The sequence below is a fragment of the Bombina bombina genome, chromosome 2 (assembly GCF_027579735.1).
Source record: "Bombina bombina isolate aBomBom1 chromosome 2, aBomBom1.pri, whole genome shotgun sequence".
In the NCBI taxonomy this organism is placed as follows: domain Eukaryota; kingdom Metazoa; phylum Chordata; class Amphibia; order Anura; family Bombinatoridae; genus Bombina; species Bombina bombina.
The window spans coordinates 634135595-634161605 of NC_069500.1; the positions used below are offsets into that span (position 1 = coordinate 634135595).

Consider the following 26011-nt stretch of genomic DNA (forward strand, 5'->3'; position numbering starts at 1 on the left):
AACAGTACCTGTGAGCCATTTATGAATTATCTAGGGTGTGTTGTTTTAGATTAAATCCGCTTGTTGTGGAATCACTTTTTTTTCTTCCTTTAAACAATTGGTGCATCATCTAATTAAATAAGGCATTAGTTATTACTGAATGATAGATCAAAGGTCTGTATAAATTGCTAGAAAAATATGTAGCTACATTGCAATTTATCCATTTAAATAGGCAGTCTAGTCAACTTTCATGATTCAGATAGAGCATGCAATTTTCAGCAACTTTCCAATTCACTTTTTTCATCAAATTTGCTTTGTTCTTTTGGTATTCTTTGTTGACAGCTAAACCTAGGTAGGCTCATATGCCTGATTGGCTTAAATGCAAGTCTGTCAAAAGAACTGAAATAAAGGGGCAGTCTTCAGAGGCTTACATAAAATGTAATCTCAGAGGTAAAAAGTATATTAATATAACCATGTTGGTTATGCAAAATTGGGGACTAGTTAAAAATGGGACTATTAATCTTTTTAAAAAACAAAATAAATCTGGAGTAGGCTGTCCCTTTAATTCTAAACATAATTCATAACAGAGACACACACAACTTTTGTTTTAATATAAACCACCTGAGAGACATCAAATTATATCAATAACTATTATTGGATTTTACATAGAGATAACATTTCCAGAGTTAAACTGGAAAACACCCAACAACAAAAAAGGAAGCAAAGGTTTTTTTAAAGGAACAGTAAATTCTAACAAATTATATCATGCAAATGAAAGAGCATCATTTACATTACAAATACTTTTCGTGACAAAAATAAAATGAAAGTCAATGCTAGCGTTTTACAATATTGAAACAAATAAAGGGGACTTTCATTCATGAAGTATAAGATATTTCATGTAGAAAGCTCCTTTATTTGTTTCAATCGATCGCAGTTCTTAGCTGCTACAGCAGCCCATGGCTAAAAAAAATGTTGCTAAGAGGCCAATAACCGTGCGGTAAATTTGGCTCCCATGGGCACCAAGCCAGATTTACCGAACGGCTATTGGCTAAGAGGTGAAAACGTATCTTATACTTCATGAATAAAAGTCCTCTTTATTTGTTTCAATAGTCGATAGTTTGTAAAACGCTAGGATTTACTTTTTTGATTTTGATTTCTGTGTATAGGTGAGCCTAAAGACTGATTGCTCAATTGCTGAGGCAGAATCTGAGGGATGTCTCATCAAAGAGGCGTCCAACAAAAGGCCATATTGTTATTGCTGTCTAATCGTCCTTATTAGCCAGTGAGTAAAATAATTTATAGTGATCCCTCACTAAAAAAAAACTGGGGAGATTTGAAATGTAAAAAGTTGGTTTTCATTTTTTAAAATCACAAAATAATATTTCCCTTATTTTACCTACAGCAGTAAAATGCAACTTGAAAGCAGCTAGGATATGTCATTGTTTTTCAATTGTAGCTTTATATTTTTACTCAATTACTTTTAGTTTAAATTTCCACATTCTTTGAATGTTATCATGTTATATCTAATTGAACTGATATTGTCATGAAAAGAGGTTTAGGGTGTATGCAAGATGCCACGAATCCTTTGGGCCTGCTCTCTATGGTATTTGGAAGCAATGTGTGAGTTTTTAGGGATGACTAATATGGCTGACCCCAGTGACTTCTTTTAAGTGGGATCATATTGCAGAGCCATTTTAAAGCTAAATAGTGAACAGCTAAAATGTTTTCCTTAGTATGAGTTACACCCTGTTCATAAGCTGCAGGATTCAGTGCAAAACATTTTCTCTTCAAGGATTTATACTAAAATAAGATGAATACCTCTGGATTTAACTGCTTTATTTCTAGTGTATTACTTACTCTCTGTGCAGCTAAAGGTGAGTTTGCATTGCATTTATATACATAAAAAATAATACTAATAGCATTTGGATAAAGTAGCTAAATAGAGAAACACAGATTTTCTATGACTATAACAGTCTTTCTGGATTCTCTAGTCCCTCCATTTTCTGTTATCCTATAGAACCTAATCAGTAAAATTCTGCAGATAGGGCACTGGTTTACAAACCTCAGGATATCTGAACTGGAGCACAGGTGAAACAATCAGCTGATTAGTAAACATGGTTATTTTACCTGCTCTCATCCAAGGTATTCCTGAAAACCTGGCCTGTTGGGGAGGTCTGAGGACAGGTTTAAAAACCAGTGAGATAGAGCAACCAACTTTCTAGTTTACATTTGTTATCAAATTATTTCATCTGTATACATATTTTGTTCAAAAGCAGCAACGTAGGCTTAGGAGTGTGAACATATCTGGAGCCTTGTATGGCAGTAATTTTGCAAGCATTTTATCCATTTGTAAGTGCACTAGATGGCAGTACTATTTCCCGTAGTGCACCAGATGCCTGCCTAGGTATCTCTTTAACAAAGAATACAATAGGGACAAAGCAAATTTGATAATAGAAGTAATTTGGAAGTTTTTTCAAAATTGTATACTTAGTCAGAACCAAAAAAGAACAGTTTTGGGTTTCAACTTAGTATGAAGAGCTGACCCTAGGTAAGTTGGTCACATAGATGGACATATAAATGTGAGAGCCCAGAGAAACTATAACAGATATTTCAGCCTTGGTGAATCCACAAAGTAATAATTCAATGTGGAAATGTTTGTTACAATGAAAATGCTTTCACATGCTTATGTGTCTCTTTTATGTTTGTGTAAAAATACATTGTCCATGTTATTGCAATCACGTGGAGTTACCTCTTTTAAATCGCTGTAAGGTTAAGAGAAATGTGGTAATTCACATGTACACTGCTTAAAGGGACAGTCTAGGCCAAAATAAACGTTCATGATTCAGATAGAGCATGTAATTTTAAACACTTTTCCAATTTACTTTTATCACCAATTTTGCTTTGTTCTCTTGGTATTCTTAGTTGAAAGCTGAACCTAGGAGGTTCATATGCTAATTTCTTAGACCTTGAAGCCCACCTCTTTCAGATTGCATTTTAACAGTTTTTCACCACTAGAGGGTGTTAGTTCACATATTTCATATAGATAACACTGTGCTTGTGCACGAGAAGTTATCTGGGAGCAGGCACTGATTGGCTAGACTGCAAGTCTGTCAAAAGAACTGAAAAAAGGGGCAGTTTGCAGAGGCTTAGATACAAGATAATCACAGAGGTTAAAAGTATATTATTATAACTGTGTTGGTTATGCAAAACTTGGGAATGGGTAATAAAGGGATTATCTATCTTTTAAAACAATAAAAATGCTGGTGTAGACTGTCCCTTTAAGGCAGTGCCTTTATATGGGGTTCAGAAACAGCTCCTCAGATTTCTGAGAGCAAACTGGTGGATATAAAAAAGATTTAACGTGATACATCTCTTTTCTCAAAGCCTGCGGACATATTATTAAGTTCATATTATGTTCAATTAATAAAATATAACACTATTACAATATACATTTATTCATTATTTGCTTCATTTTAATTTAATGTACCTCTAAAAATGTTCTTTGTTCCACTCACTACATAGAAGCTGGAGCATATATTGTGTACTTAAGTATGCTGCAATTTGCATAATTACATTTTGCAACATACTACACAGTAATTGCTTAGACCAGTTCACAAACCATTTTACATCTAGCACATTATTGGTAACAATCAAAGGAGTTAAAGTATGTGTTTTTATCAGGGTTTTCAAGTGGTTTATTCCTAAAAATCATCTTGTACTCACCAGGATTGAAAGAGACCATAATATTGTAATGTTTTTGTCTCTCCTTCACATCCAGAACCTCACTTAGAGCCCGATTATCGAAGACTCTTCAGTTTGGAGAGAAATTAAATTGCAGACTTCACAGGGGCTGAACTCACTGAATTATCTAAGAAAAAGGGCAGCAAATGCAGAGTAACATGCATTTGCTTCTAGTTTAGTACACAGTACTTTTCAAACAGTTTGCTTAATAAGTGTATTATGAGTTTTGAGCAAACTTCACCTGCATACAGCTGACAAGATACATCAGTGAGATCTGCAGATATAGCATTGTTAGATAATATTATGAGAAGCATAATCACAGTTTGTAAAATTGCAATCCTAATTACACTGCTGTATACAGAATCTAAGAGCATTTAAACACAAGATGGAAAGGGAAAAGCTTAAATGTAATACAATTTAAAGGAGATAATCTGAAGTCTAAAGTAATATAAAAACAAAGAACAAAGTGTAAATGTAACAAATCTCTATGTCAAGACGTATTATATTAATTTGGGTATGTCTCTTCTTCACATATATACCTACAGGCAATATATCTTAGAAAAATATAGCAGAATGTATATCTAGAATTTTGGAAGAGATCTCACACTGCTGCAGAATAATTTTAGATAATCTCATCTGATGGGGGAGCTTAAGATCATCAGGCCTTTAGGAGATAAACAGCTCTTAAAGGGACAGTCAACACTAAAATAGCTATTGTTTAAAAGATAGATAATGCCATTACTACCCATTCCCCAGCTTGGCACAACCAACATTGTTATATTAATATACTTTAAAACTCTAAATTTCTGTCTTTTTCTAAGGCACTAATGAAAGCCTCTTAATCACATGCTTTTTATTTGCTTTTCCCAACAGGAGACTGCTAGTTCATGTGGGCCATATAGATAACATTGTGTTAAAATCCATGGAGATATTTAAGTCAGCATAACACAGCACTAATTGGCTAAAATGCAAAGCAATAGACAATAAATAAAAAGTCATGTGATCAGGGGGTCTTTCAGAAGATGCTTAAATAGACAGTAATCACAGAGGTAAAAACTATATAAATATAACTGTGTTGGTTCTGCAAAAATTAGGAATGTGTAATAAAGGGATAATCTATCTTTTAAAACAATACAAATTAGATTGTAGACTGTCCCTTTAAGATAAAATTTATCTTTCTAAAAAATTTTGAGGGACCTTACAGAATTAGATGCAGTGAATAGCACAATAATTAATTATGCTGGTTAGATAGGGGAGTCCAGTGAACCTGGAAAGGTTGGAAGATATACCTCTCGCTGCATTTAGCATGTTTCTCCATGGAGTCAAGGAAACTAATTGGTTGAAAAAGTGTTTTAACAAAAAAGAATTGTTCCACCCAAGTTGAGATATGTTTAGGATAATTATTTTAAAATAGCTGGTTTTATTATTTGTATAATGCTATAGAAATGACCTTGCTGGATATCTCTATATACATGTTTCACTGATAGAGGATTGTCACATTACTATGAAGTATTGAACTTACTATGCTATGTAATTTAAAAATGTTAATTAAAAAAAATACGACTTTCATAAAGTGAAGCACATTAATGTTTTTTTATATATATATTCATAAATGGATGCAGCATTAAACTATAAATGCAACATAATTTTAGTGCCTGCAGCATTAAATGAGCTAAACTTTTAGATAATATAAAAATGTGCACCTAGCATTTAGGGATTGTGGACTTTGATATTGTGCAAATTGGTCTTCTGGTCTGTTATTACTTTTCACAGCTACTAAAATATTTCAAATGCTTTTAAAGTCATAAAACTGTAGTTGATATTTTCCATTTACCATTAAAATGTTGTGTAAAATGCAGACTATAGGCCTGGTAAAATATTTCCAAAGTACCATTTTTCTAGGTAGCTAAATGTACTTTGATCAGGTTGTGGCCAATTGTTATATATCACTATCTTAAAAACTGGCATAAAATATTTTCAGATTGGGAGCAGTTTTCCTTAGGCATTTAAATACATGATAAATCTTCTGTTTGTCCGATGTTTAGCTCATTATGTAGCAAATCAGGGGTATGTGTTGCAAGCTAAATACAGCTGTTATAAAAATGTCCTCACTACTGTCATCCATTTTAGAAAGGAATGTAAATAAACCACAAATGTTAGTTTTAAATATTGATTTGTTTCATTTTTTACCTCACAGAAAATGTTTCACCTTCACCGTCCTTGCAATCTGCTGCACCATCATCTGTTCCTATTCCAGTAATGAAAAACTTTACTGATTTAAGTCAAATTTTCCAAAATGTACATCTATATCAAGCTAATACAGAAGCACCAGAAGGAAGAACTACAACAACTAATAAGCCAGGTATAATGGTAACACTTTTTTACAATAATGTACTTGTAATTCAAGGGATTTGAAACACTATGATATTGTAATATACAACGTTTTCATTATTCATAACAAAAATGCAACATACATTCATTATTTATTTTCATTAGTTTTGCCTTAGGTAGAATGTATGCTGACCCCAAACTCCTTAGAGTGGTCAAAAAGCCAAATTGGAAAGTTTCCTTTATAATATGTAAATTACTTAAACCAGCTATACTGTATGGTAGATATTGTTTAGGGCAAAGGACACACACATTTACTGCTTTCCATAATTGGTCACAGTGCAGTAGAGGGATAGGGGTCTTTTTACATAGTATCCAAATACTGTGCACTGAAACATATCATCCCAAGCCAGCATGTAAAAGTCCAAAGTTTAATGTGTCAATTAAAAACACAAAATGTAGTCAAAGCAGCACATATAAAACAATGCACACTTGCTCACTACATACTATATTGCCTGTCAGTACCGTCATTTATCTAGAACATTTAAAGGTATACTCATTATTCAAAACATACTCATTATAAGAGAAACTGCTTACTTAAATTCTTGTTGCACAACGTATAACAGTCACTATGAATCACAATTTTTTTAAACACTTGTATATAATACATAATATATGTTTTAGCAACATGTTATTAGGACTGAAGTCTTATTACCATTATGTCTAATTTAAACATTCAATGATGTATTCTGTATTACCTCTTTTTTGAAAGGTTATATCTCACTGTACTTTATTGAGACCCTGTGTATGTACTTAAAAAATAAGAAACACTCACCTAGATTATGAGTTTTGCGCTAAATAGGTTGCAAAAATAACGCCAAAAAATTTGCATTATTGCACTCTCCATAGCACTGGCATTACGAGTTACTGAAAAGCCTTCTTGTGCTGTGTGGTATGGTGCTTTAAGCTCCATACCGCACAAAAGCCAAGGGCTGAGTTTACGTGCTCGTGCACGCTTTCCCCCATAGACATCAATGGAAAGAGAGTGTTAGAAAAAAACTAACACCTGCAATCGCAGAATGGAGATCGCCGTAACGCAACCCCATTGATGTCTAAATATAATTGTTAACCCCTATTACGCCGCTCCCTGACGTCGCCGACACTAATAAAAGTTATTAAGCCCTAATCGTCCGCTCCCTGACATCACCGACAATAATAAAAGTTATTAACCCCTAATCCGCCACTCCCCGACATGGCAGACACTAATAAAAGTTATTAACCCCTAATCCACCGCCCGACATAGCCGACACCTAAATAAACTTATTAACCCCTAAACCCCCGCCAAACCCACATCTCAAAACACTAATTTAAACTACTATCCCTTAAACAGCCAATAGGATGAGAGCTCCTGAAATCCTATTGGCTGATTTGAACAGCCAATAGGATTTCAGAAGCTCTCATCCTATTGGCTGATTTGAATTTGAAGAATTAAATTAGCCACTAGGAATGCAAGGTATGCCATTTTGAAACGGGTACCTTGCTTTCAACTTCAGTGTACGTCAGTGACCGTATGAAGAGGACGCTCGGCGCAGGATGTCATCGCCCTCCGGGATAGCTCTGCTCTGCGCCTCCGGGATAAAGATAGAAGATGTCCCCGAGATGGATGAAGGTGTCGCCACCTGGATGAAGACTTCTCGCCACCAGGATGAAGATGGATGTCTGGACTTCAGGAACTGTGAGTAGATTTTATGGGGTTAGTGTTAGTTTTTTTTATTTTTTGGGGTGTTTTTTTTTTTAAATTAGGGATGGGCATTTGTAAAAGAGCTGAAAGCCCTTTTAAGGGCAGTAAAAGAGCTCAATGCCCTTTTAAGGGCAATGCCCATACAAATGCCCATTTAGGGGCAATGGGTATTTTAGGATTTTTTAGAGTTAGGTTTTTTATTTTGGAAGGTTGGTTGGGTGGGGGGTTTACTTTTAGGGGGGACTTAGTAATTTAGTAAGGTAAAAGAGCTGTTTAAGTTAGGGCAATCCCCTACAAAATGCCCTTTAAAGGGCAATTGGTAGTTTATTGTTAGGTTAGGGGGTGTTTTTATTTTGGGGGGCATTTTTATTTTTATAGGGCTATTAGATTAGGTGTAATTGTTTTTTTTTATAATTTTGTTTATTATTTTGTGTAATCTTAGAGTTTTTTATTTTTCAGAATTTTGTGTTTATTATTTTTTGTAATGTTAGATTTTTTTAAATTTGTTTTCGTAGTGTTAGGTTTTTTTAATTTTTAATTTAGGTTTTTAATTGGTAGTATTTTTTAATTTTATTAGAATAGTTAAGTTATGTTAATGCATAGTTTAATGTTAGTTTATTATTTCACAGGTAAGTTTTTATTTATTTTAAGATAGTTATATTGTGATTTTAATTTAAAGTTAGGGGAGTGTTAGAGTTAAGGGTTAATAGTTTAATTTAGTGTTTTGCGATGTGGGGGGCCAGCAGTTTAGGGGTTAATAAGTTAAGTTTAGTGGTTACAATGTGGGGGCTGGAGGTTTAGGGGTTAATAGGTTTAGTTTATTAGTTGCAATGTGGGGGGCTAGAGGTTTAGGGGTTAATAATTTATTATAGTGTTGGCGATGTGGGGGTCCGGCGGTTTAGGAGTTAATAGGTTTATTTAGTGTTGGCGATGTTGTTGGGCAGCGGATTAGGGAATAATAGGTTTATTTAATAGTCACAATGTGGGTGGGCGGCAGATTAGGGGTTAGTAAGTTTAATATAGTGTTTGCGATGCAGGAGGGTGGCGGTTTAGGGGTTAATAGGTAGTTTATGGGTGTTGGTGTACCTTGTAACATTTTAGTTATGAGTTTTGTGAAACAATTGTGTTACACAAAATTCCTAACTACTGCGTTACAGGCTAAAATGCTTTCCTGGCCATTCCAGCGTAATGGCCAATTTTTCAGCGTTAATAGCCGTAAAGCAACACTTGTAATCTAGCCGACTATTTTTTTCAAAAGCATTTATATAGACTATAATATCATTTGATTATACAAGAATAAGTTTAAATTGTTATGGCCTTCAACAAACAAATAATATCAAATCTGATACAAAAGTATTCCAGACCCTAATTCCAGTGGGAAAATAATATCTATGTGATTAATATAAAACAAGATGTGAGATTATTGTGTGGCTAATGATAATCTAAACATGTAAAGGTTGTGTTGAAAATAACTATATCTACATTTTTTTATTGTAAGGGGAATAAAAAATAAATCTGAATTAATGAGTTTTATGAAGCACTCTGGGGGAAGAGTATGAAAGAAGATTGAGATCCACAGCATTGATGCAAAACAAGAAAAATATTTCAGGCTGGCATAGGTAGAGGGGATTTAAAAAAAAAAGGTAGCGGTGTATGTAAGATCTTTGAAGGAAATATGTCAAACAGTATTCTAATGAATATGGGAACCCTGCAAGAAATGTCAAAGCATGTTTGTTTACTTTGATTGTAGCTGGGTTGGTAGAGAGGATTTGTATGAATATAGGCAAGATATTTAACAGTGTCAATTAGTGTTTTGTTGGTGTCTGGTGTATAGAATTGAAAGGTTTGATAGATGAAGAACAAATTATTACAGCAGGAATTGGCAACTCCTTGAATATGATAAAGGGGATTAAAGGACAGAATAGTATGATTCCAAATCAGCAAATTTTAAGGGGTAGATGATGTCATTAACAGCTTAAATTTATAACTACTGCGTTACAGGCTAAAATGCTTTCCTGGCCATTCCAGCGTAATGGCAAATTTTTCAGCGTTAATAGCCGTACCGCAACACTTGTAATCTAGCCGACTATTTTTTCAAAAGCATTTATATAGAATATAATATAATTTGATTATACAAGAATACGTTTAAATTTAATAGAAAATCAAATCACATAATTTGAATATAAAATTACATAATATCATGTCTAATGTCAAAAAAGTGTCCTCAAAAACCACTTCATAAAAATAAGTCAAGATCTCTACTTATATTAAGTCCTAGTGGATAACTAGTTTTAAAAAATCCAAAACACCTCTCTTTTGTTTAATTTACTTTCACAAAATTTACTTTTGCAAAGAATAACTCCCCAAGCTCTATTGCTGAACAGGGATATGCTTCCACAAGCATAACATTTTTGTTTAGTAAGAGTAATAACATTCGCCAAAACATTTGTTTATAACACATAACATTACAAAATTCTGTAGAAAAAAGGAATACCTGCCTCTTTATTGTTGGTTAATAATGTAAGCTCACTGATAATTTCTACTGTTTACATACATAATGTTATTTCAAGTCACTGCATTCAATTTTATCATAGCATAAAATGTCATTACCACAATGATAAAAATATTAGTAAAAAGGGGAAAATTATTTTCTTTTATTTCATAAAATAAAAAAAATGTGTTAAAGGGACATGAAACCCAATTTTTTTTCTTTCATGGTTCAGATAAAGCTTGTGATTTTAAACAACTTTCCAATTTACTTCTATTATCTAATATGTTTTGTTCTTTGGCATCCTTTGTTGAAAATGATACCTAGGTAGGCACAGGAACTGCTGATTGGTGGCTGCACATATATGCAATGTTATTGACTCACCCAGTGCATTAACTAGCTTCCACTAGTGCATTGCTGCTTCTTCAAAGGATATCAAGAGAATTAAGCAAATTAGATAATATAAGTAAATTGGGATGTTATTTAAAATTATATTCTCTGTCTCAATCATGAAAAAAAATTGGGTTTTATGTTCTTTTAAGTTTGATATATTCAATATTTTAAACAATTGTTTTATTTTAACGTACATCTTTATTTTATTTTATTTTTTGCAGATACCAGTCCAGATCTGATGTACAGCAAACTGTCATCTCTTTCACATGAGACATTACAGCCATCACAGCTTCCACAAAGCTCAAATTCAGACACTGATGAAGACAGTAAGGAAGATAATAGCATAAATGACAATATTAATAGAGATAACAAACTATCCAAAGACAACCAAGAATCTCCAAAAGTAAGAAATATTGTCAAAGTGGAACCATCCACCAGTCCAGTGCTGACTGTTAGTGAGCAATGGGTCACACCTTATGAAGATACAGATTTTGAAGCATTCTTAGAGGAAAATGAGTCCTCAGATATACGTGGAGATAATACACAATCAGGTCTGTAGCTAAGTAATAATTGTTTATCATGTATCATATGTAAGGTAGTTTCTCAAAGACACACATTTGTCGGATAATGCTTGTAGACATTTTCTGTCTAATGACATTCCATCTATCAATTTACATTATTGAATTGCAGTACAAAAAAGTCACAGTTTTAACTCAAAACAGGTTTTATTGTTATGGCCTTCAACAAACAAATAATATCAATTCTGATACAAAAGTATTCCAGACCCTTATTCCAGTGGGAAAATAATATCTATGTGATTAATATAAAAGAAGATGTGAGATTATTGTGTGGCTAATGATAATCTAAACATGTAAAGGTTGTGTTGAAAATAACTATATCTACATGTTTTTATTGTAAGGGGAATAAAAAATAAATCTGAATTAATGAGTTGTTTGAAGCACTCTGGGGGAAGAGTATGAAAGAAGATTGAGATCCACAGCATTGATGCAGAACAGGAAATATATTTCAGGCTGGCATAGGTAGAGGTGATTTTTAAAAAAAGGTAGCGGTGTATGTAAGATCTTTGAAGGAAATATGTCAAACAGTATTCTAATGAATATGGGAACCCTGCAAGAAATGTCAAAGCATGTTTGTTTACTTTGATTGTAGCTGGGTTGGTAGAGAGGATTTGTATGAATATAGGCAAGATATTTAACAGTGTGAATTAGTGTTTTGTTGGTGTCTGGTGTATAGAATTGAAAGGTTTGATAGATGAAAAACAAATTATTACAGCAGGAATTGACAACTCCTTGAATATGATAAAGGGGATTAAAGGATAGAATAGTATGATTGCAAATCAGCAAATTTTAAGGGGTAGATGATGTCATTAACAGCTTAACTGTGCATGACGATACGTGGTCAGATGCAAACCATGTGTTGTAATCCTGGAGCTCATTCCGACCCCCCTGTACTTATTCCCAAACCTCTGGTAGTCCAGAGGAACGGCATCACCATGGTGACATCAGATGAGCTCCATAAGACTTAAGGGAGCTGGATGGGTGGTAAGTATAAAAAAAACCTTTGATCTCAGTTTACTTAAGTCCTAGAAACACCCAAGACGTACCTGGGGGTTAAATGTTACAGCACAGATATATATATATAAATAATATTAAATAATATTAAAAAAAATCCCCACACTTCCCCACCTTTTTTACAAGCAGGGGGTCTCTAGACACGTATAAAAGGTCATCAAAAATAAAAAAAATAAAAAAACAACTTGACCCCTTGTTTTAGCACCAAGAATGCCATCTTTAAACTAAAGCCCCTCTACAGGTTTTTATAGAAAGGTGATCACTGTGGTCATAGTGATCACCTGGCATATATAACTGTGCATTTGTTTGAGTAGAGGCTTATGGGAGCCCCTATATGCAAATCAAAGTTATATACATATACCAAAAGGGCCTATTTATATGTGGATAACCCCTGCTTCTTTTTATAACAGAGTTTCGAAAAAACACACACTATTTTTTAACATTTATTTTACTCATATTGTTGAGTTCTCTCATGTCATGATATATTCATACAATTATGGCATAGTGTGAATCTGCTGTGTCTGCTGAAAAAAACAATATATAATATGTGTGAGTTTCTCACTGAAATTAGACCTACAGTGGGGCTTAAATGTGAGCAACATCTAAAAACTCCAAAACAGCTGAACACAAATGGAAAAGGCTCATCAGTAAAAGGGTTAAAAGGATATTAAACAGTATGATATTTTAATGTAAAATGTTTAATTTTATGTAGTTAAAAAATGGCAATATACTTCCATTATTTATTTTGTCTGCTATTTCATTAATTTAACTTAAAGGGACAGTCAAGTCCAAGAAAAACTTTTCATGTTTTGAATAGGGCATGTAATTTTAAACAACTTTCCATTTTACTTTTATCACCAATTTTGCTTTGTTCACTTGGTATTCTTAGTTGAAAGCTAAACCTAGGAAGGCTCATATTATAATTTCTAAGTCCTTGAAGGCCGTCTCTTATCACATGCTTTTTTATTTGCTTTTCACAAGAGGGGAGAGCTAGTTCATGTAAACCATATAGATATCATTGTGATAATAAATAAAATGTCATGGGATCATGGGGCTGTTAGAAGATGCTTAGATACAAGGTAATCACAGAGGTAAAAAGTATATTAATATAATTGTGTTAGTTATGCAAAACTGGGGAATGGGTAATAAAGGGATTATCTATCTTTTAAAAAAACAAAAATTCTGGTGTTGACTGTCCCTTTAAATTCCACTGATTTTCTATAAAGTAATGGGCATGTTTTAAATTGTTTCCTCTTATCTATCTTTCCTGCTGAGGACACTTAGGGGCAGATATAAGACAAGCCTTAAAAAAGACAAACATGGCTGTAGGGAACATAGGATTTTCCATAAAGGGTTTCACACTGTACTTTATAAAAACATATTTTGAATATTTAAACAACTAATATTGTAAACAAATACATCTATTTATTATTATAAGTCTAATATATGTTTTACATAGATAGTTATGGCTTGTATTTACTGTTTATCATATCTAGCCACTAACAGTAAAGGAAATATCAAGGAGCAAAGTTGTTTTAGAAGTGAATACCAGTCATTTCAATATTTATTTATTTTTAGTGAGGGAGAAATACTAAATAGGCATTTTCTGATATTATATAATATACAAGGGCTCACAATCCAATTAATTAGAGTTTGTTGGGAGAAAGCTTTGACTATTCCTTAGATAGTCTTAGCTTCCTCCTTTCTAGTATTCCTTCTTTCAGATGAGTAATCCAGCCATATTGCATATACAGTTTGTCATGAGATGCAGTAGGGATGGGCGAATGTGTTTATATCTGAATTCGAATGTTAGAACGAATGTTATTGTAGAAATTCGATTTACATAATAGATGTTGATAAGAACGAATATTCTTAAAAATTCGATTTTCGAATGTTATTTACAGTTTTCGCATGTCCCATTCGAATTTGAATGTTACATTCGAATATCACATTCTAATTCGAATATTACATTTATAAAACACAATTGTAGACTAGAAACACTATTTCGAATGTCACATTCGAATCAAATATCACATTCAAATCGAATGTCACATTCAAATTTGAATATTACATTTGGAAAACACAGTATTAGACTAGAAATACTATTTTGAATTTGAATGTCACATTCGAATCGAATATCACATTTGAATCGAATATCACATTTAAAACACAGTATTAGACTAGAAATACAATTTCAAATTCGAATGTGACATTCGAATTCAAATGTAGCATTCAAATTTGAATATTACATTTATTAAACACAGTTGTAGACTAGAAATACTATTTCAAATTTGAATGTCACATTCGAATTCGAATGTCACATTCGAATTCGAATATTACATTTTGAAATTGAATGAATACATAGCTAAACATTCTATTATTCGAACGAATATTTTCAAATTTTATTGAAAAATTCTAAAACGAAAATTCGAAAATAGAATGTTAGAATGTTATATAAACATGCGAAATTCGATTCGAATGAACGAATGTATCAAAATCCGTTTTAAATTTTGAATTTTTAGAAACATTCACCCATCCCTAAGATGCAGGACACAGCAAAGAGGGTACAACATTATTTTATTGAAGAGCATGGAAAGATACATTTGGTAGCATTGATCTCAGTTAGTAACTGCGACATAGACTATCTGGCCTAAGCCCCGCCCCCATCCAGTGACGTCACTTCCCACTCTCACACTGTGCCTTTCACTAGCAGCCCTCACATCTTCCCTCTTTTCAAAGTACAAAGCATAGATTTTTTTTCCATTTGGATACAACAAATAACAAGGTATACAAGAAGCATACAACAACAGTTTTGTATAGAATATAACAAATAACAAGTTAAAGAGAATATCTGTATAAACAACATGAATTACATCCTGACTTGAACATCGGGGTAGACTACCCTAGTCTACAGTTACCATAGGATTATTCTGCCCATACTTCCGGTCACTGTTCTAACTATTGTTAATCCTGATATCGGGCCGGAAGTTTCACCACTCTTCCGCTTGATGTAACTCTACATGAACTGTCCTCTGATACAGAAGAAGGTGATTGAGAGTCTGCTGGAGGCAATGACATATCCCCGCTGTGATCTTGCTGAGGGGAAGGCACCCCTTTTAAAACAGGGGATCCCACCGGCGGTGGTACTGAGGCATCCAGTTCCAAACTCTCAGGTACAGGCTGAAGAGGTTTTCGCTTTCGACGTGTAACTGTCCCTCCAGCAGTAAGGACTACATAAGACCTTGGTTCTGGAGAGCGTCCAATTCCCGTAGTAGGTGTCTTCCATTTCTTCTCATCATCCAGTTTAATTCTGACACTTTGCCCTGCATTCAGCTCCTGCAAGGGCCTCACAGAATGTCTCCTGTCGTAGAAGAATCAATAGCCCCTTTTTGCCTCTTCATCCCTCCTAAGGACTTCATCCCGAGGAATAGAGCTACTTGGCTGGAAGACACCCACAGAGGGTAATCTGGTGTCCTAGCATCAGCTGTGCTGGGTAAAACCCTGTGACTTGAATGGGAGTTGCCCTATAGAATAAGAGGGCCAGGTATGGCTCAGATTGCTTCAAAATGAACTTTGTTATTTGAACTGCACTTTCAGCGATTCCATTGGCCTGCGGGTTATGTGGACTTGTAATGTACAAAATCATATTCTCTGCTGAAAGAACTGAACTCTGTAGAAGCAAACTGCATTCCGTTATCACTCACCAACTCCATTGGACTGCCCCACCGGGCGAACAAGCTTTTGAGACGAGTGATAATGGCTTGACTTGTGATTTCATTCAAGGGTGCAATCTCCAAATACCTGGAATAGTAGTCAATCACAACTAGGTACTTTTTCCCATGCAGGTCGCACAAGTCAGCAGCTATTTTCTGCCACGGGCCTGCAAGCAGCAGTGTAGAAATCAAGGCCTCCCTTCTCTGAGTAGGCCGGCTTTCCCGGCAAAAGGCACATTTTGACAAATGGCTTGCAATGTCAGAACTGATCCCAGACCACCATACTGCCGTAGCTGCCCTTTCTCTGCACTTTGTAATGCCTAAGTGGCCATCATGAATCCTGTTTAACATCTACTGCCACATGCTAACAGGAATAACAATGCTGTCCTGGAACAGCACCAACCCATCCAGCTCCGTGAGCTGCAACCTTTCTGACTGGTAAGAACTTAAAGACATCCAGGCTGCCTGACTCTCGGGCTAACCTTCTTTTATGTACTTTATAACTTCTTGAAGGTCTGTATATAAATATGTCTCTTTCTTTATTTGTTCTAGCTTCCCTGAAGAAATGGATTTGGAGGCCAGAACTGAATCTACATACACTTTAACATCTGATTCCGTTGAAGACTCTTCAGCAGCAGCCAGCGGGAGCCTGGAAAGTGTATCTGCCACAACCAGTTGTTTCCCCGGCACATGGCACTGCCTGAACGTTAAACCTGAGCAGCCTCATTAGAAGTCTCTGACATCTTAGAGGTGTTTTGTCAATATCATAGAAGTTGATTAAAGGGACTAGCGGTTTATGGTCAGTCTCCAGACTAAATTTCCCTAAACCCACTAGGTAACACTGAAAGCGCTCACAGGCCCAAACAGCAGCCAGACTCTCTCAATTTGGGCGTATTTCGACTCGGCAGCCAGTGTACGGGAACAGTAGGCGATAGGCTGTAATTTGATCTCATTCAACTGCAGGAGGACGGCCCCCAACCCATAACTGCTTGCATCAGTACTAACCACAGTCTTTTTGGAAGGGTCGAAGAACCCCAACACTGGGGCAGACCCCAGTAGGGACTTGACCTGCATAAAAGATTCTTCCTGCAACATCTTTCTTTAGCAACTCTGTGATAGGGTGTAGTATAGTGGATAAATCTGGGAGGAACCTGCCCACATAATTTACAAGGCCCAATATTTGTCTCAGCTCATGAACATCAGAAGGACTTTTCATCTGTTCAATAGCACAAATTTTCTCGGGGTATGGCTTGATGCCATCCCCATTGATGATATGCCCAAAGTAACATAACTCAGCTTTCCTAAAATAGCATTTCTCTTTATTTAACTTCAGCCCTGACTCTCTAATAGTCTGCAGCACACAGCTCAGTCGCTGATCATGTTCCTCCAATGTAGACCCATAAACCAAGATGTTGTCCATGACGACTGCCATGCCCACGTGGTCTCTTAGGAGAGAACTAATTTATCTTTGAAAGATTTCAGGAGCAGAGGATATCCCGAAGGGGAGTCTGCAGAAGCAAAACTGACCTACCGGTGTAATGAAGGTATTCAGTTTGCAGCACTTTGGATCTAGAGGTATCTGCCAGAAGCTGCTAAAAGCATCTAATGTAGAGAAGGACTTCGCCCCAGCCAATTTCGGAGCTATGTTTTCAAGTGTCGGCAGCACATATCTCTCTCTCTTCACCGCCTCATTCAGCATTTTCAAGTCTACGCAGATGCGTACTTTCCCATTTTTCTTCGCAACATGCTTCAACAACCTCTTCAATAACTCCCATATTCTTCATACGCAGAAGCTCCTTCTCCACTTGAGGCATGAGCGGAAACAGAATTCTATGTGGAGTGGTAATGCTGTATGGGACTGCGTCACTTTTAAGTGATATTCGGACTGGGTTGCAATTCAGTAGGCCCAATTCACCAAACATATCTTCTGAAATCTAATTCACTCTGGCGACTAGGCCCAAACCACAGGCTGCTTTTCTGCTCAATAGGTTGTTAGCACACTGACCTCTAATCACATGCACCCACATGGTGAATTTCCTCTGCTTGTACTTGCAGCTGGCAAGAAATTTCTCCGCACAATCATTGCAGCCACCAGGACTATGGACTTTTGTTGTAACTTTCGCAAGCTGAGGCTGTCGAGGCAGTTTTATGAACGCTGCAAGGGATATAACAGTGATGTCTGCTCCTGTGTCAATCTTAAAGGCAACTTTGGCTTCCATAACAGTAAGAGTAACCCTCCAATCTTCATCTGAACCAGGCCGTTCAACAACAGACCCTAAAAAGGACACTTCTTGACCCTCCTGGTTGCTATCCACCTGCATCTCCTTAATATATTTAGTTTTACACACCATTTCAAAATGGCCCATTCGGTTACATTTTCTACATCTTTTGTGTTTAGCAGGACATGTGACACTCTGATCATGGGTACGGTTGCACCGTGTGCAGTGGGCATACTGCGCCCATCCGCTTCTGGGCCTATCTGTTGCCCTTGGTCTACCACTCACACTGTGCCTTTCACTAGCAGCCCTCCTAAACTGCTGCACTTCATCCACAATACTCTCAGACCTCAGGTCAGCACTTTGCTTTTTCACCAGTTCACTCTGGTGGGCCATCCTAATAGCCCCATCCAATGTTAAATCAGCCTCCAACTGTAGCTTCAGTGAGACTTCAGCATCTGCAATTCCTATAACTATTCTGTCTCTGATTTGCTCTTCTTTAGCAACACCAAACTCACAGAATTCAGCTAGTTCATACAGGCTGCGCACAAATGACTCCACAGATTCTCACACACGCTGAGCACGTTTGTGAAAACAAGCCCTCTCATGAATCACATTTCTTTTGGGCACAAAGTGGGCACTGAGTTTGTTCATAACTATTTCAAAGTCAAATTCTTCCCCTTCTTGGAAAGTAAAGGCATTGAATACTGGCTCCACATCTTTCCCCATAGAGTATAAAAGAGAATTAACTTGTACTTCACCACTTTCCTTGTCCAGCTTAGAAGCAATCCTGAAGCGCTGAAACCGCAGACACCATGTGGGCCAAGCTGCAGGCTGAGAGAAATCAAAAGGCTCAGGTGGGGTAAACTTCGACATTGTCATCAATCAGGAAACAGAAGCGCAGGCAAAGACTTCTGATACCATGTCATGAGATGCAGGACACAGCACAGAGGGTACAACACTATTTTATTGAAGAGCATGGAAAGATACATCTGGTAGCATTGATCTCACTTAGTAACTGCGACATAGACTAACAGACCTAAGCCCCGCCCCCATCCGGTGACGTCACTTCCCACTCTTATCACACAGTTCTTCAGGAATTTATGCAGATCATGCCTGTAGATAAGCATACAAAATTATGTGCATTAATGGTAAATTCACAGACTTTCACATATCCTAACAAAAATACATTTTTAGTGCATCATTAAATCATCATGAAAAATACAAGCCATAAAAATTAGCTGAATTTTATCTGCACATTTAGGAACTCACTGAGAGGGAAAGGATGGTAACCATAAGAGTTACACTTAATAATATTCAGGTAGATTACGAGTTTTGCGTTACGGCTTTAAACGCTAAAAAAAATGACAATTTCAGTGTAATGGCAGTAACGCAGCTATTGCGAGTAGTGTCGGTATAGATATACTGCAAGCAAAGTCCATTCCACATTTAAAAAAATTATCCATACCGCCATCTGAGAGCAGTAGTTATGAATTTTGTGTGGAATTTTCATAACGCCAGTATTACAGGTTGTGCGGTGACGCCGGTGAGGCTAAAAAGCTTGCGTTACAGCCAATGCCGACACAATCCATACCGCCATCTGAGAGCAGTAGTTATGAGTTTTGGTGTCACAAAAATGTTTCACAAAACTCATAGCTAAAGCGTTACAAAGTACACTGAAACACATAAACTACCTATTAACCCCTAAACCACCACCCTCCCGCTTTGCAAACACTATCTTAAACCGATTAATCCCTAATCTGCCACCCACCAACATTGCAACTATTAAATAAATTTATTAACCCCTAATCTGCCGCTCCCGACATCACCGACACTAATAAAGATTATTAACCTCATATTCCGCCACTCCCCGACATCACTGACACTATAATAAAGTTATTAACCCCTATTCTGCCGCTCCCCGACATCGCCGACACTATAAAAAGTTATTAACCCCTAAACCTCAGGCCACCCACATCTCCGCCACTAAATACATTTTTAACCCCTAAACCGCCGCCCCCCCACATCGCAAAACACTAAATTAAACTATTAACCCCTAAACCTAACACCCCCTAACTTTATATTAAAATTACAATATAACTATCTTAAAATAAATAAAAACTTACCTGTGAAATAAAAATTAACCTAACATTAAACTATACATTAACGCCTAACCTTACTATTCTAATAAAATTAAACCAATTAAAAAAATCTAAATTACAAATTTAAAAAAACCAAACAATACGAGAAAAAATAAAAAAATCTAAAATTACAAAAAATAATAAACACTAAATTACAAAAAATACAAAACACTAAGCTTACAAAAAATATTAAATGAAGTTATCAAAAATAAAAACAATCACACCTAATCTAATAGCCATATAAAAATAAAAAAGCCCTTCCCCCAAATAAAAACACCCCCTAGTCTACAATAAACTACCAATAGCCCTTAAAAAGGCCTTTTGTAGGGCATTGCCCTAAGTTAAACAACTCTTTTTACCTGTAAAAAAAATACAAAGTCCCCCAACAGTAAAACCCACCACCCAACCAACCACCAAAATAAAATAAAACTAACTCTAAAAAAAACCTAAGCTACTTATTGCCCCTAAAGGGCCATTTGCATAGGCATTGCCCTTAAAAGGGCATTCAGATATTTTTCATTGCCCTTAAAAGGGCATTTAGCTCTTTTTCAAAAGCCCAAACCCTAATCTAAAAAAAAAGACCCCAAAAAATAAAAAAATACCTAAAACTAACCCCGGAATATCTACTTATGGTTGCTGAAGTCCGGACATCCAGGTGGCGAGAAGTCTTCATCCAGGCGGCAACATCTTCATTTATCGCGGGGGTGTCTTCTATCTTCATCCCGCCATGAGGAGCTCCGAAGACATCTAGCGCAGAGCGTCCTCTTCATACAGTTCCTGCCGCACACTGAAGTTGAATGCAAGGTAGCCATTTCAAAATGACATATCTTGCATTCTTATTGGCTGATTTGATTCTTCAAATTTAAATCAGCCAATAGGATGAGAGCTACTGAAATCCTTTTGGCTGTTCAAATCAGCCAATAGGATTTTAGTAGCTCTCATTCTATTGGCTGATTGAACTTCAGCAACCGTAAGTAGATATTCTGGGGTTAGAGTTAGGTATTTTTTTAATTTTTGGCTGTGTTTTTTTTTTCAGATAAGGGTTTGGGCTTTTAAAAAAGAGCTAAATGCCCTTTTAAGGGCAATGAAAAAGCACTGAATGCCCGTTTAAGGGCAATGCACATACAAAGGCCCCTTTAGGGGCAATGGGTAGCTTAGTTTTTTTTTTAGAGTAAGGATTTTTTATTTTGGGGGTTTGGATGGGTGGTGGGTTTTACTATTGGGGAACTTTGTATTTTTTATAGGTAAAAGAGCTGTTTAACTTAGGGCAATGCCCTACAAAAGTAACTTTTAAGGGCTATTGGTAGTTTATTGTAGGCTAGGGGGTGTTTTTATTTTGTGGGGGCTTTTTTATTTTTATAGGGCTTAGAGTTTTTTATTTTTCATAATTTAGTGTTTATTATTTTTTGTCATTTTAGATTTTTTTATTTTTCTCGTAGTGTTAGGTATTTTTAAATTTGTAATTTAGATTTTTTAATTGGTAGTATTTTCTATTTTATTAGATAAGTAAGGTTAGGTTAATTTATATTTAATGTTAGGTTTATTTTTATTTCACAGGTAAGTTTTTATTTATTTTAAGAAAGTTATATTGTAATTTTAATTTAAAGTTAGGGGTGTTTTGAGATGTGAGGGGCTGGCTGTTTAGGGAATAATAGGTCTATTTAGTTGCTGAGATGTGGGAGGTCCGGAGGTTTAGGGGTAATAGCTTTATTATGGTGTCGTCAATGTCAGGGAGCAGCTCAATAGGGGTTAATAACTTTATTATAGCGGCAGTGATGTCGGGATGCAGTGGATTAGGGTTAATAACTTTTATTAGTGTTTGCAATGTTGGGAGCGGCAGATTAGGGGTTAATAACTTTATTATACTGGTGGTGACATCGGGGAGCGGCAGAATAGGGGTTAATAACTTTTATTAGTGTTGACAATGTTGGGAGCGGGGAATAGGGGTTAATAGGTTAATTTAGTAGCGGCAATATGGGAGCTGTTAGTTTTTTTTAAAGTTTTCACGCTCCATTGAGGGAAAAGAAGTTAATGTGGTTGAGATCATTTCTTGCAAGTTTCGAGTTTACTGTCAAATGCAAACTTTTTACTTTCAAATTTTACTTTTTAATAGGAGCGCTTTCCAACACTCACAAAATAACTCTGTCTTCTTCAAATAGTCTATAAATAGTTTGCACTTCCAAAAGAGTGCCTCTTGGTGTTGTTTTGACATTTCTGATAGCCACATGGGTGCAATCTTTGACACCCAGGACAACTATCCCCATGTATAAAAGTTTGATTTTACATTGAATCCAAGGATATGTAATACAACATAAATACCAACACAGGTGCTACCTTATTAACCTGTGGCCCTTAGTCATACAGAGCATGGAGACTTTGATGGATCAAGTGATATCTTACCATTCTTTAAACATAGCTAAGTCTCTGAAGCAAAATTCTTTTATAGAGTATTTAAGCTGCTTTGGACTTAGAGAATGTCATCTGTCTATATTAAACCAGACTAATCTGTCTACATTAAACCAGACTGGTAAGAATATATATAAGAACTCAACGCTAATGCTAATAGGAGAATAAGGCTCTGGACTCTGTGAAGAAGGTTCAGTTAAGTAAGCCCCTCCACCAGCAGTAAAGGACAAGGTCCTTAAGCGCAGGCTCTGGGATTAGGTAAATACCTAGAGATAAGAAGATTAAGAGAACAAATGTAAATATTAACAAATATTCAGTATTCAATTCTCTTTAAAAAAAACAAAATACTGAATACTGCCGCACATACATTTTCTAAAAAACATTTTTTTTTTAAATATTTGTTTCCGAATGATTTGTCTGAAATTAATTACTCTGTGCTGCACAAGTCTAGCACTTTCCATTTAATATCCTGTTTCATCAAAGTCATTAAATTTGAATATTTCCTTTTCTCCCTCTGGGTCTGCTGTGAAATACTAGCCTCTAAACCAACCTTCAAGTCTTTTAATCACTTTCGGCTAGATTATGAGTTGTGCGTTAGGCTGAAAAAGCAGCATTAAGAGGTCCTACTTTTGCTTTTTTACGCCCGCTGGTATTACGAGTCTTGAAGGTTTAGGGTCACCGCACACTTCTTTGGCCTTACAGCAAAACGACTTAAGTAAACTTTGTAAAGTCTTTTTTCTATGGGATTTCCAAAGTGCCGGTATTACGAGTCTATCCTGGGAGACCAAATAGTGAGCGGTACACTCTACACCGTCAAGAGTCCTAACGCATTTTAAAGTCAGTATTTAAGAGTTTTATGGTACAACGCCGTAACATAAAACTCATAACTAAAGTGCTAAAAAGTACACTAACACCCATAAACTACCTATTAACCCCTAAACCGAGGCCCTGCCGCATCGCAAGCACTAAAATTAAATTTTTAACCCCTAATCTGGGGTTAGGGGTTAATAAATATAATGTAGGTGTCGGCGATGTTGGGGGCAGCAGATTAGGGGTTCATAAGTATAATGTAGGTGGGGGCGGTGTCCGGAGCGGCAGATTAGGGGTTAATAAGTGTAAGATTATGGGTGTTTAGACTCGGGGTTCATGTTAGGGCGTTAAATGTGTTTCCCCATAGGAATCAATGGGGCTGCGTTAAGGAGTTTTACACTGCTTTTTTGCAGGTGTTAGACTTTTTTTCAGCCAGCTCTCCCCGTTGACTCCTATGGGGAAATCGTGCACGAGCACGTATGACCAGCTCACCGCTGACTTAAGCAGCGCTGGTATTGGAGTGCGGTAATGAGCAAAATTTTGCTCAACGCTTACTTCTTGCCTAATAACACGGGTTTATAAAAACTCGTAATACCAGCGCTGCAGGTAAGTGAGTGGTGAGACAAAACTGCTCGTTAACACTGCATAGCCTCTAACGCAAAATTCGTAATCTAGGTGTTTATTTCTTGGATATAAGGTTGTTGAGATTTTATTTGTTAATGTAGGTTTAGGAGAGTAGACAATAGGCCAGAAGTGGTGCTCTAAGGATAGCGCGTGATGCAATAAGCATTATCAATGGGCTGCTATAACTTTAGCATTCAACTTGATATTTCTTGGTAATCTCATTTGCCAGAAAAGGTTTAGCGCGTAGCCATTATCACTCTAGCACAATCTATACTTTCAATGGATATGGAGACTGTGCTAAATAGTGCTTATATTACAGGTTGAAAGTTATAGGTTGCACTCGAGCGAAAGCTAAAAACTAAAGTGTAAGGGTTAAAAAAACACATCAAAAACATGTCAAAATAAAGTGTTAAACTCAGATATATACTTTTTATTATAAAAATATAATTGAAATATTAATAAAAAGTTTTTAAAAGGGATATGGTATTTGGTGAAGAGTATGACTGGAAAGGCCTCTAATGTGTACAATTTGTGTGTGTATATATACTGTATATACAGTGGATATAAAAAAGAACTTTTTCCACCTTTAATGTGACCTATAAACTACACAACTCAATTAAAAAACAAACTGAAATCTTTTAGGTAAATGGAAATAAAAATAAAAAACTAAAATAATATGGTTGCATAAGTGTGAACACCCTTAAACTAATACTTTATTGAAGCACCTTTTGATTTTATTACAACACTCAGTCTTTTTGGGTATGAGTTTTTCAGCATGGCACATCTTGACTTGGCAAGATTTGCCCACTCTTCTTTGCAAAAACACTCTAAATCTGTCAGAATGCGAGGGCATCTCCTGTGCACAGCCCTCTTCAGATCACCCCACAGATTTTAAATTGGATTCAGGTCTGGGCTCTGTCTAGGCCATCCCAAAACTTTAATCTTCTTCTGGTGAAGCCATTCCTTTGTTGATTTGGATGTATGCTTTGGGTCGTTGGTTCTATCAGCTGATCAGAATTAAGGTAGAAAAAATCCTATTGGCTGATGCAATCAGCCAATAGGATTGAAGTTCAATCCTATTGGCTGATCCAATCAGCCAATAGGATTGAGCTCACATTCTATTGGCTGATTGGAACATTCAATAGAATGCAAGCTCAATCCTATTCGCTGATTGCATCAGCCAATAGGATTTTTTCTACTTTAATTCCGATTGGCTGATAGAATTCTATCAGCCAATCAGAATCTAAGGGACACCATCTTGGATGATGTCACTTAAAGGTACATTCATTCCGAAGAAGCCATCATTGGAACCGGATACTCCGCGCTGGATGTCTTGAAGATGGAGCCGCTCCGCGTCGGAAGGATGAAGATAGAAGATGCTGTCTGGATGAAAACTTCTGCCCTTCTGGAGGACCACTTCTGCGGGCTTCCTTGAGGACATCTTGCCGCTTGGATATAGACTTCTCCTGGTAAGTGAATCTTCGGGGGTTAGTGTTAGGATTTTTTAAGGGTGTATTGGATGGGTTTATTTTTTAGCTTAGGGCTTTGAGCAGAAATATAGCTAAATGCCCTTTTAAGGGCAATGCCCATCCAAATGCCCTTTTCATTTTTTTTTAGTAAGGCTTTTATTTGTGGGGTTGGTTGTGTAAGTGGTGGGTTTTACTGTTGGGGGGGTGTTTGTATTTTTTTTTTTACAGGAAAAAGAGCTGACTTCTTTGGGACAATGCACCGTTAAAGGCCCATTAAAGGACTATTGGTAGTTTAGTTTAGGCTAGGGTTTTTTTTTTACTTTTGGGGGGGCTTTTTTTATTTTGATAGGGCTATTAGATTAGGTGTAAT

The 26011-nt window shown here is 36.1% G+C and overlaps 1 protein-coding gene across 2 annotated transcripts in view; it reads left to right on the plus strand.

Annotated features, from left to right (window-relative positions):
* The first annotated feature begins 1667 nt into the window (after positions 1–1667).
* LOC128649350 (uncharacterized) overlaps positions 1668–26011 on the plus strand; it is a 77881-nt gene continuing 53537 nt past the window's right edge. For both annotated transcript variants that reach the window (XM_053702568.1, XM_053702569.1), the window contains exons 1-3: positions 1668–1853; positions 5918–6082; positions 10892–11221. In XM_053702568.1, the coding sequence (XP_053558543.1) occupies positions 1790–1853; positions 5918–6082; positions 10892–11221 (559 nt within the window). In that variant the 5' untranslated portion in view covers positions 1668–1789. The remainder of the gene's footprint in view (positions 1854–5917; positions 6083–10891; positions 11222–26011) is intronic.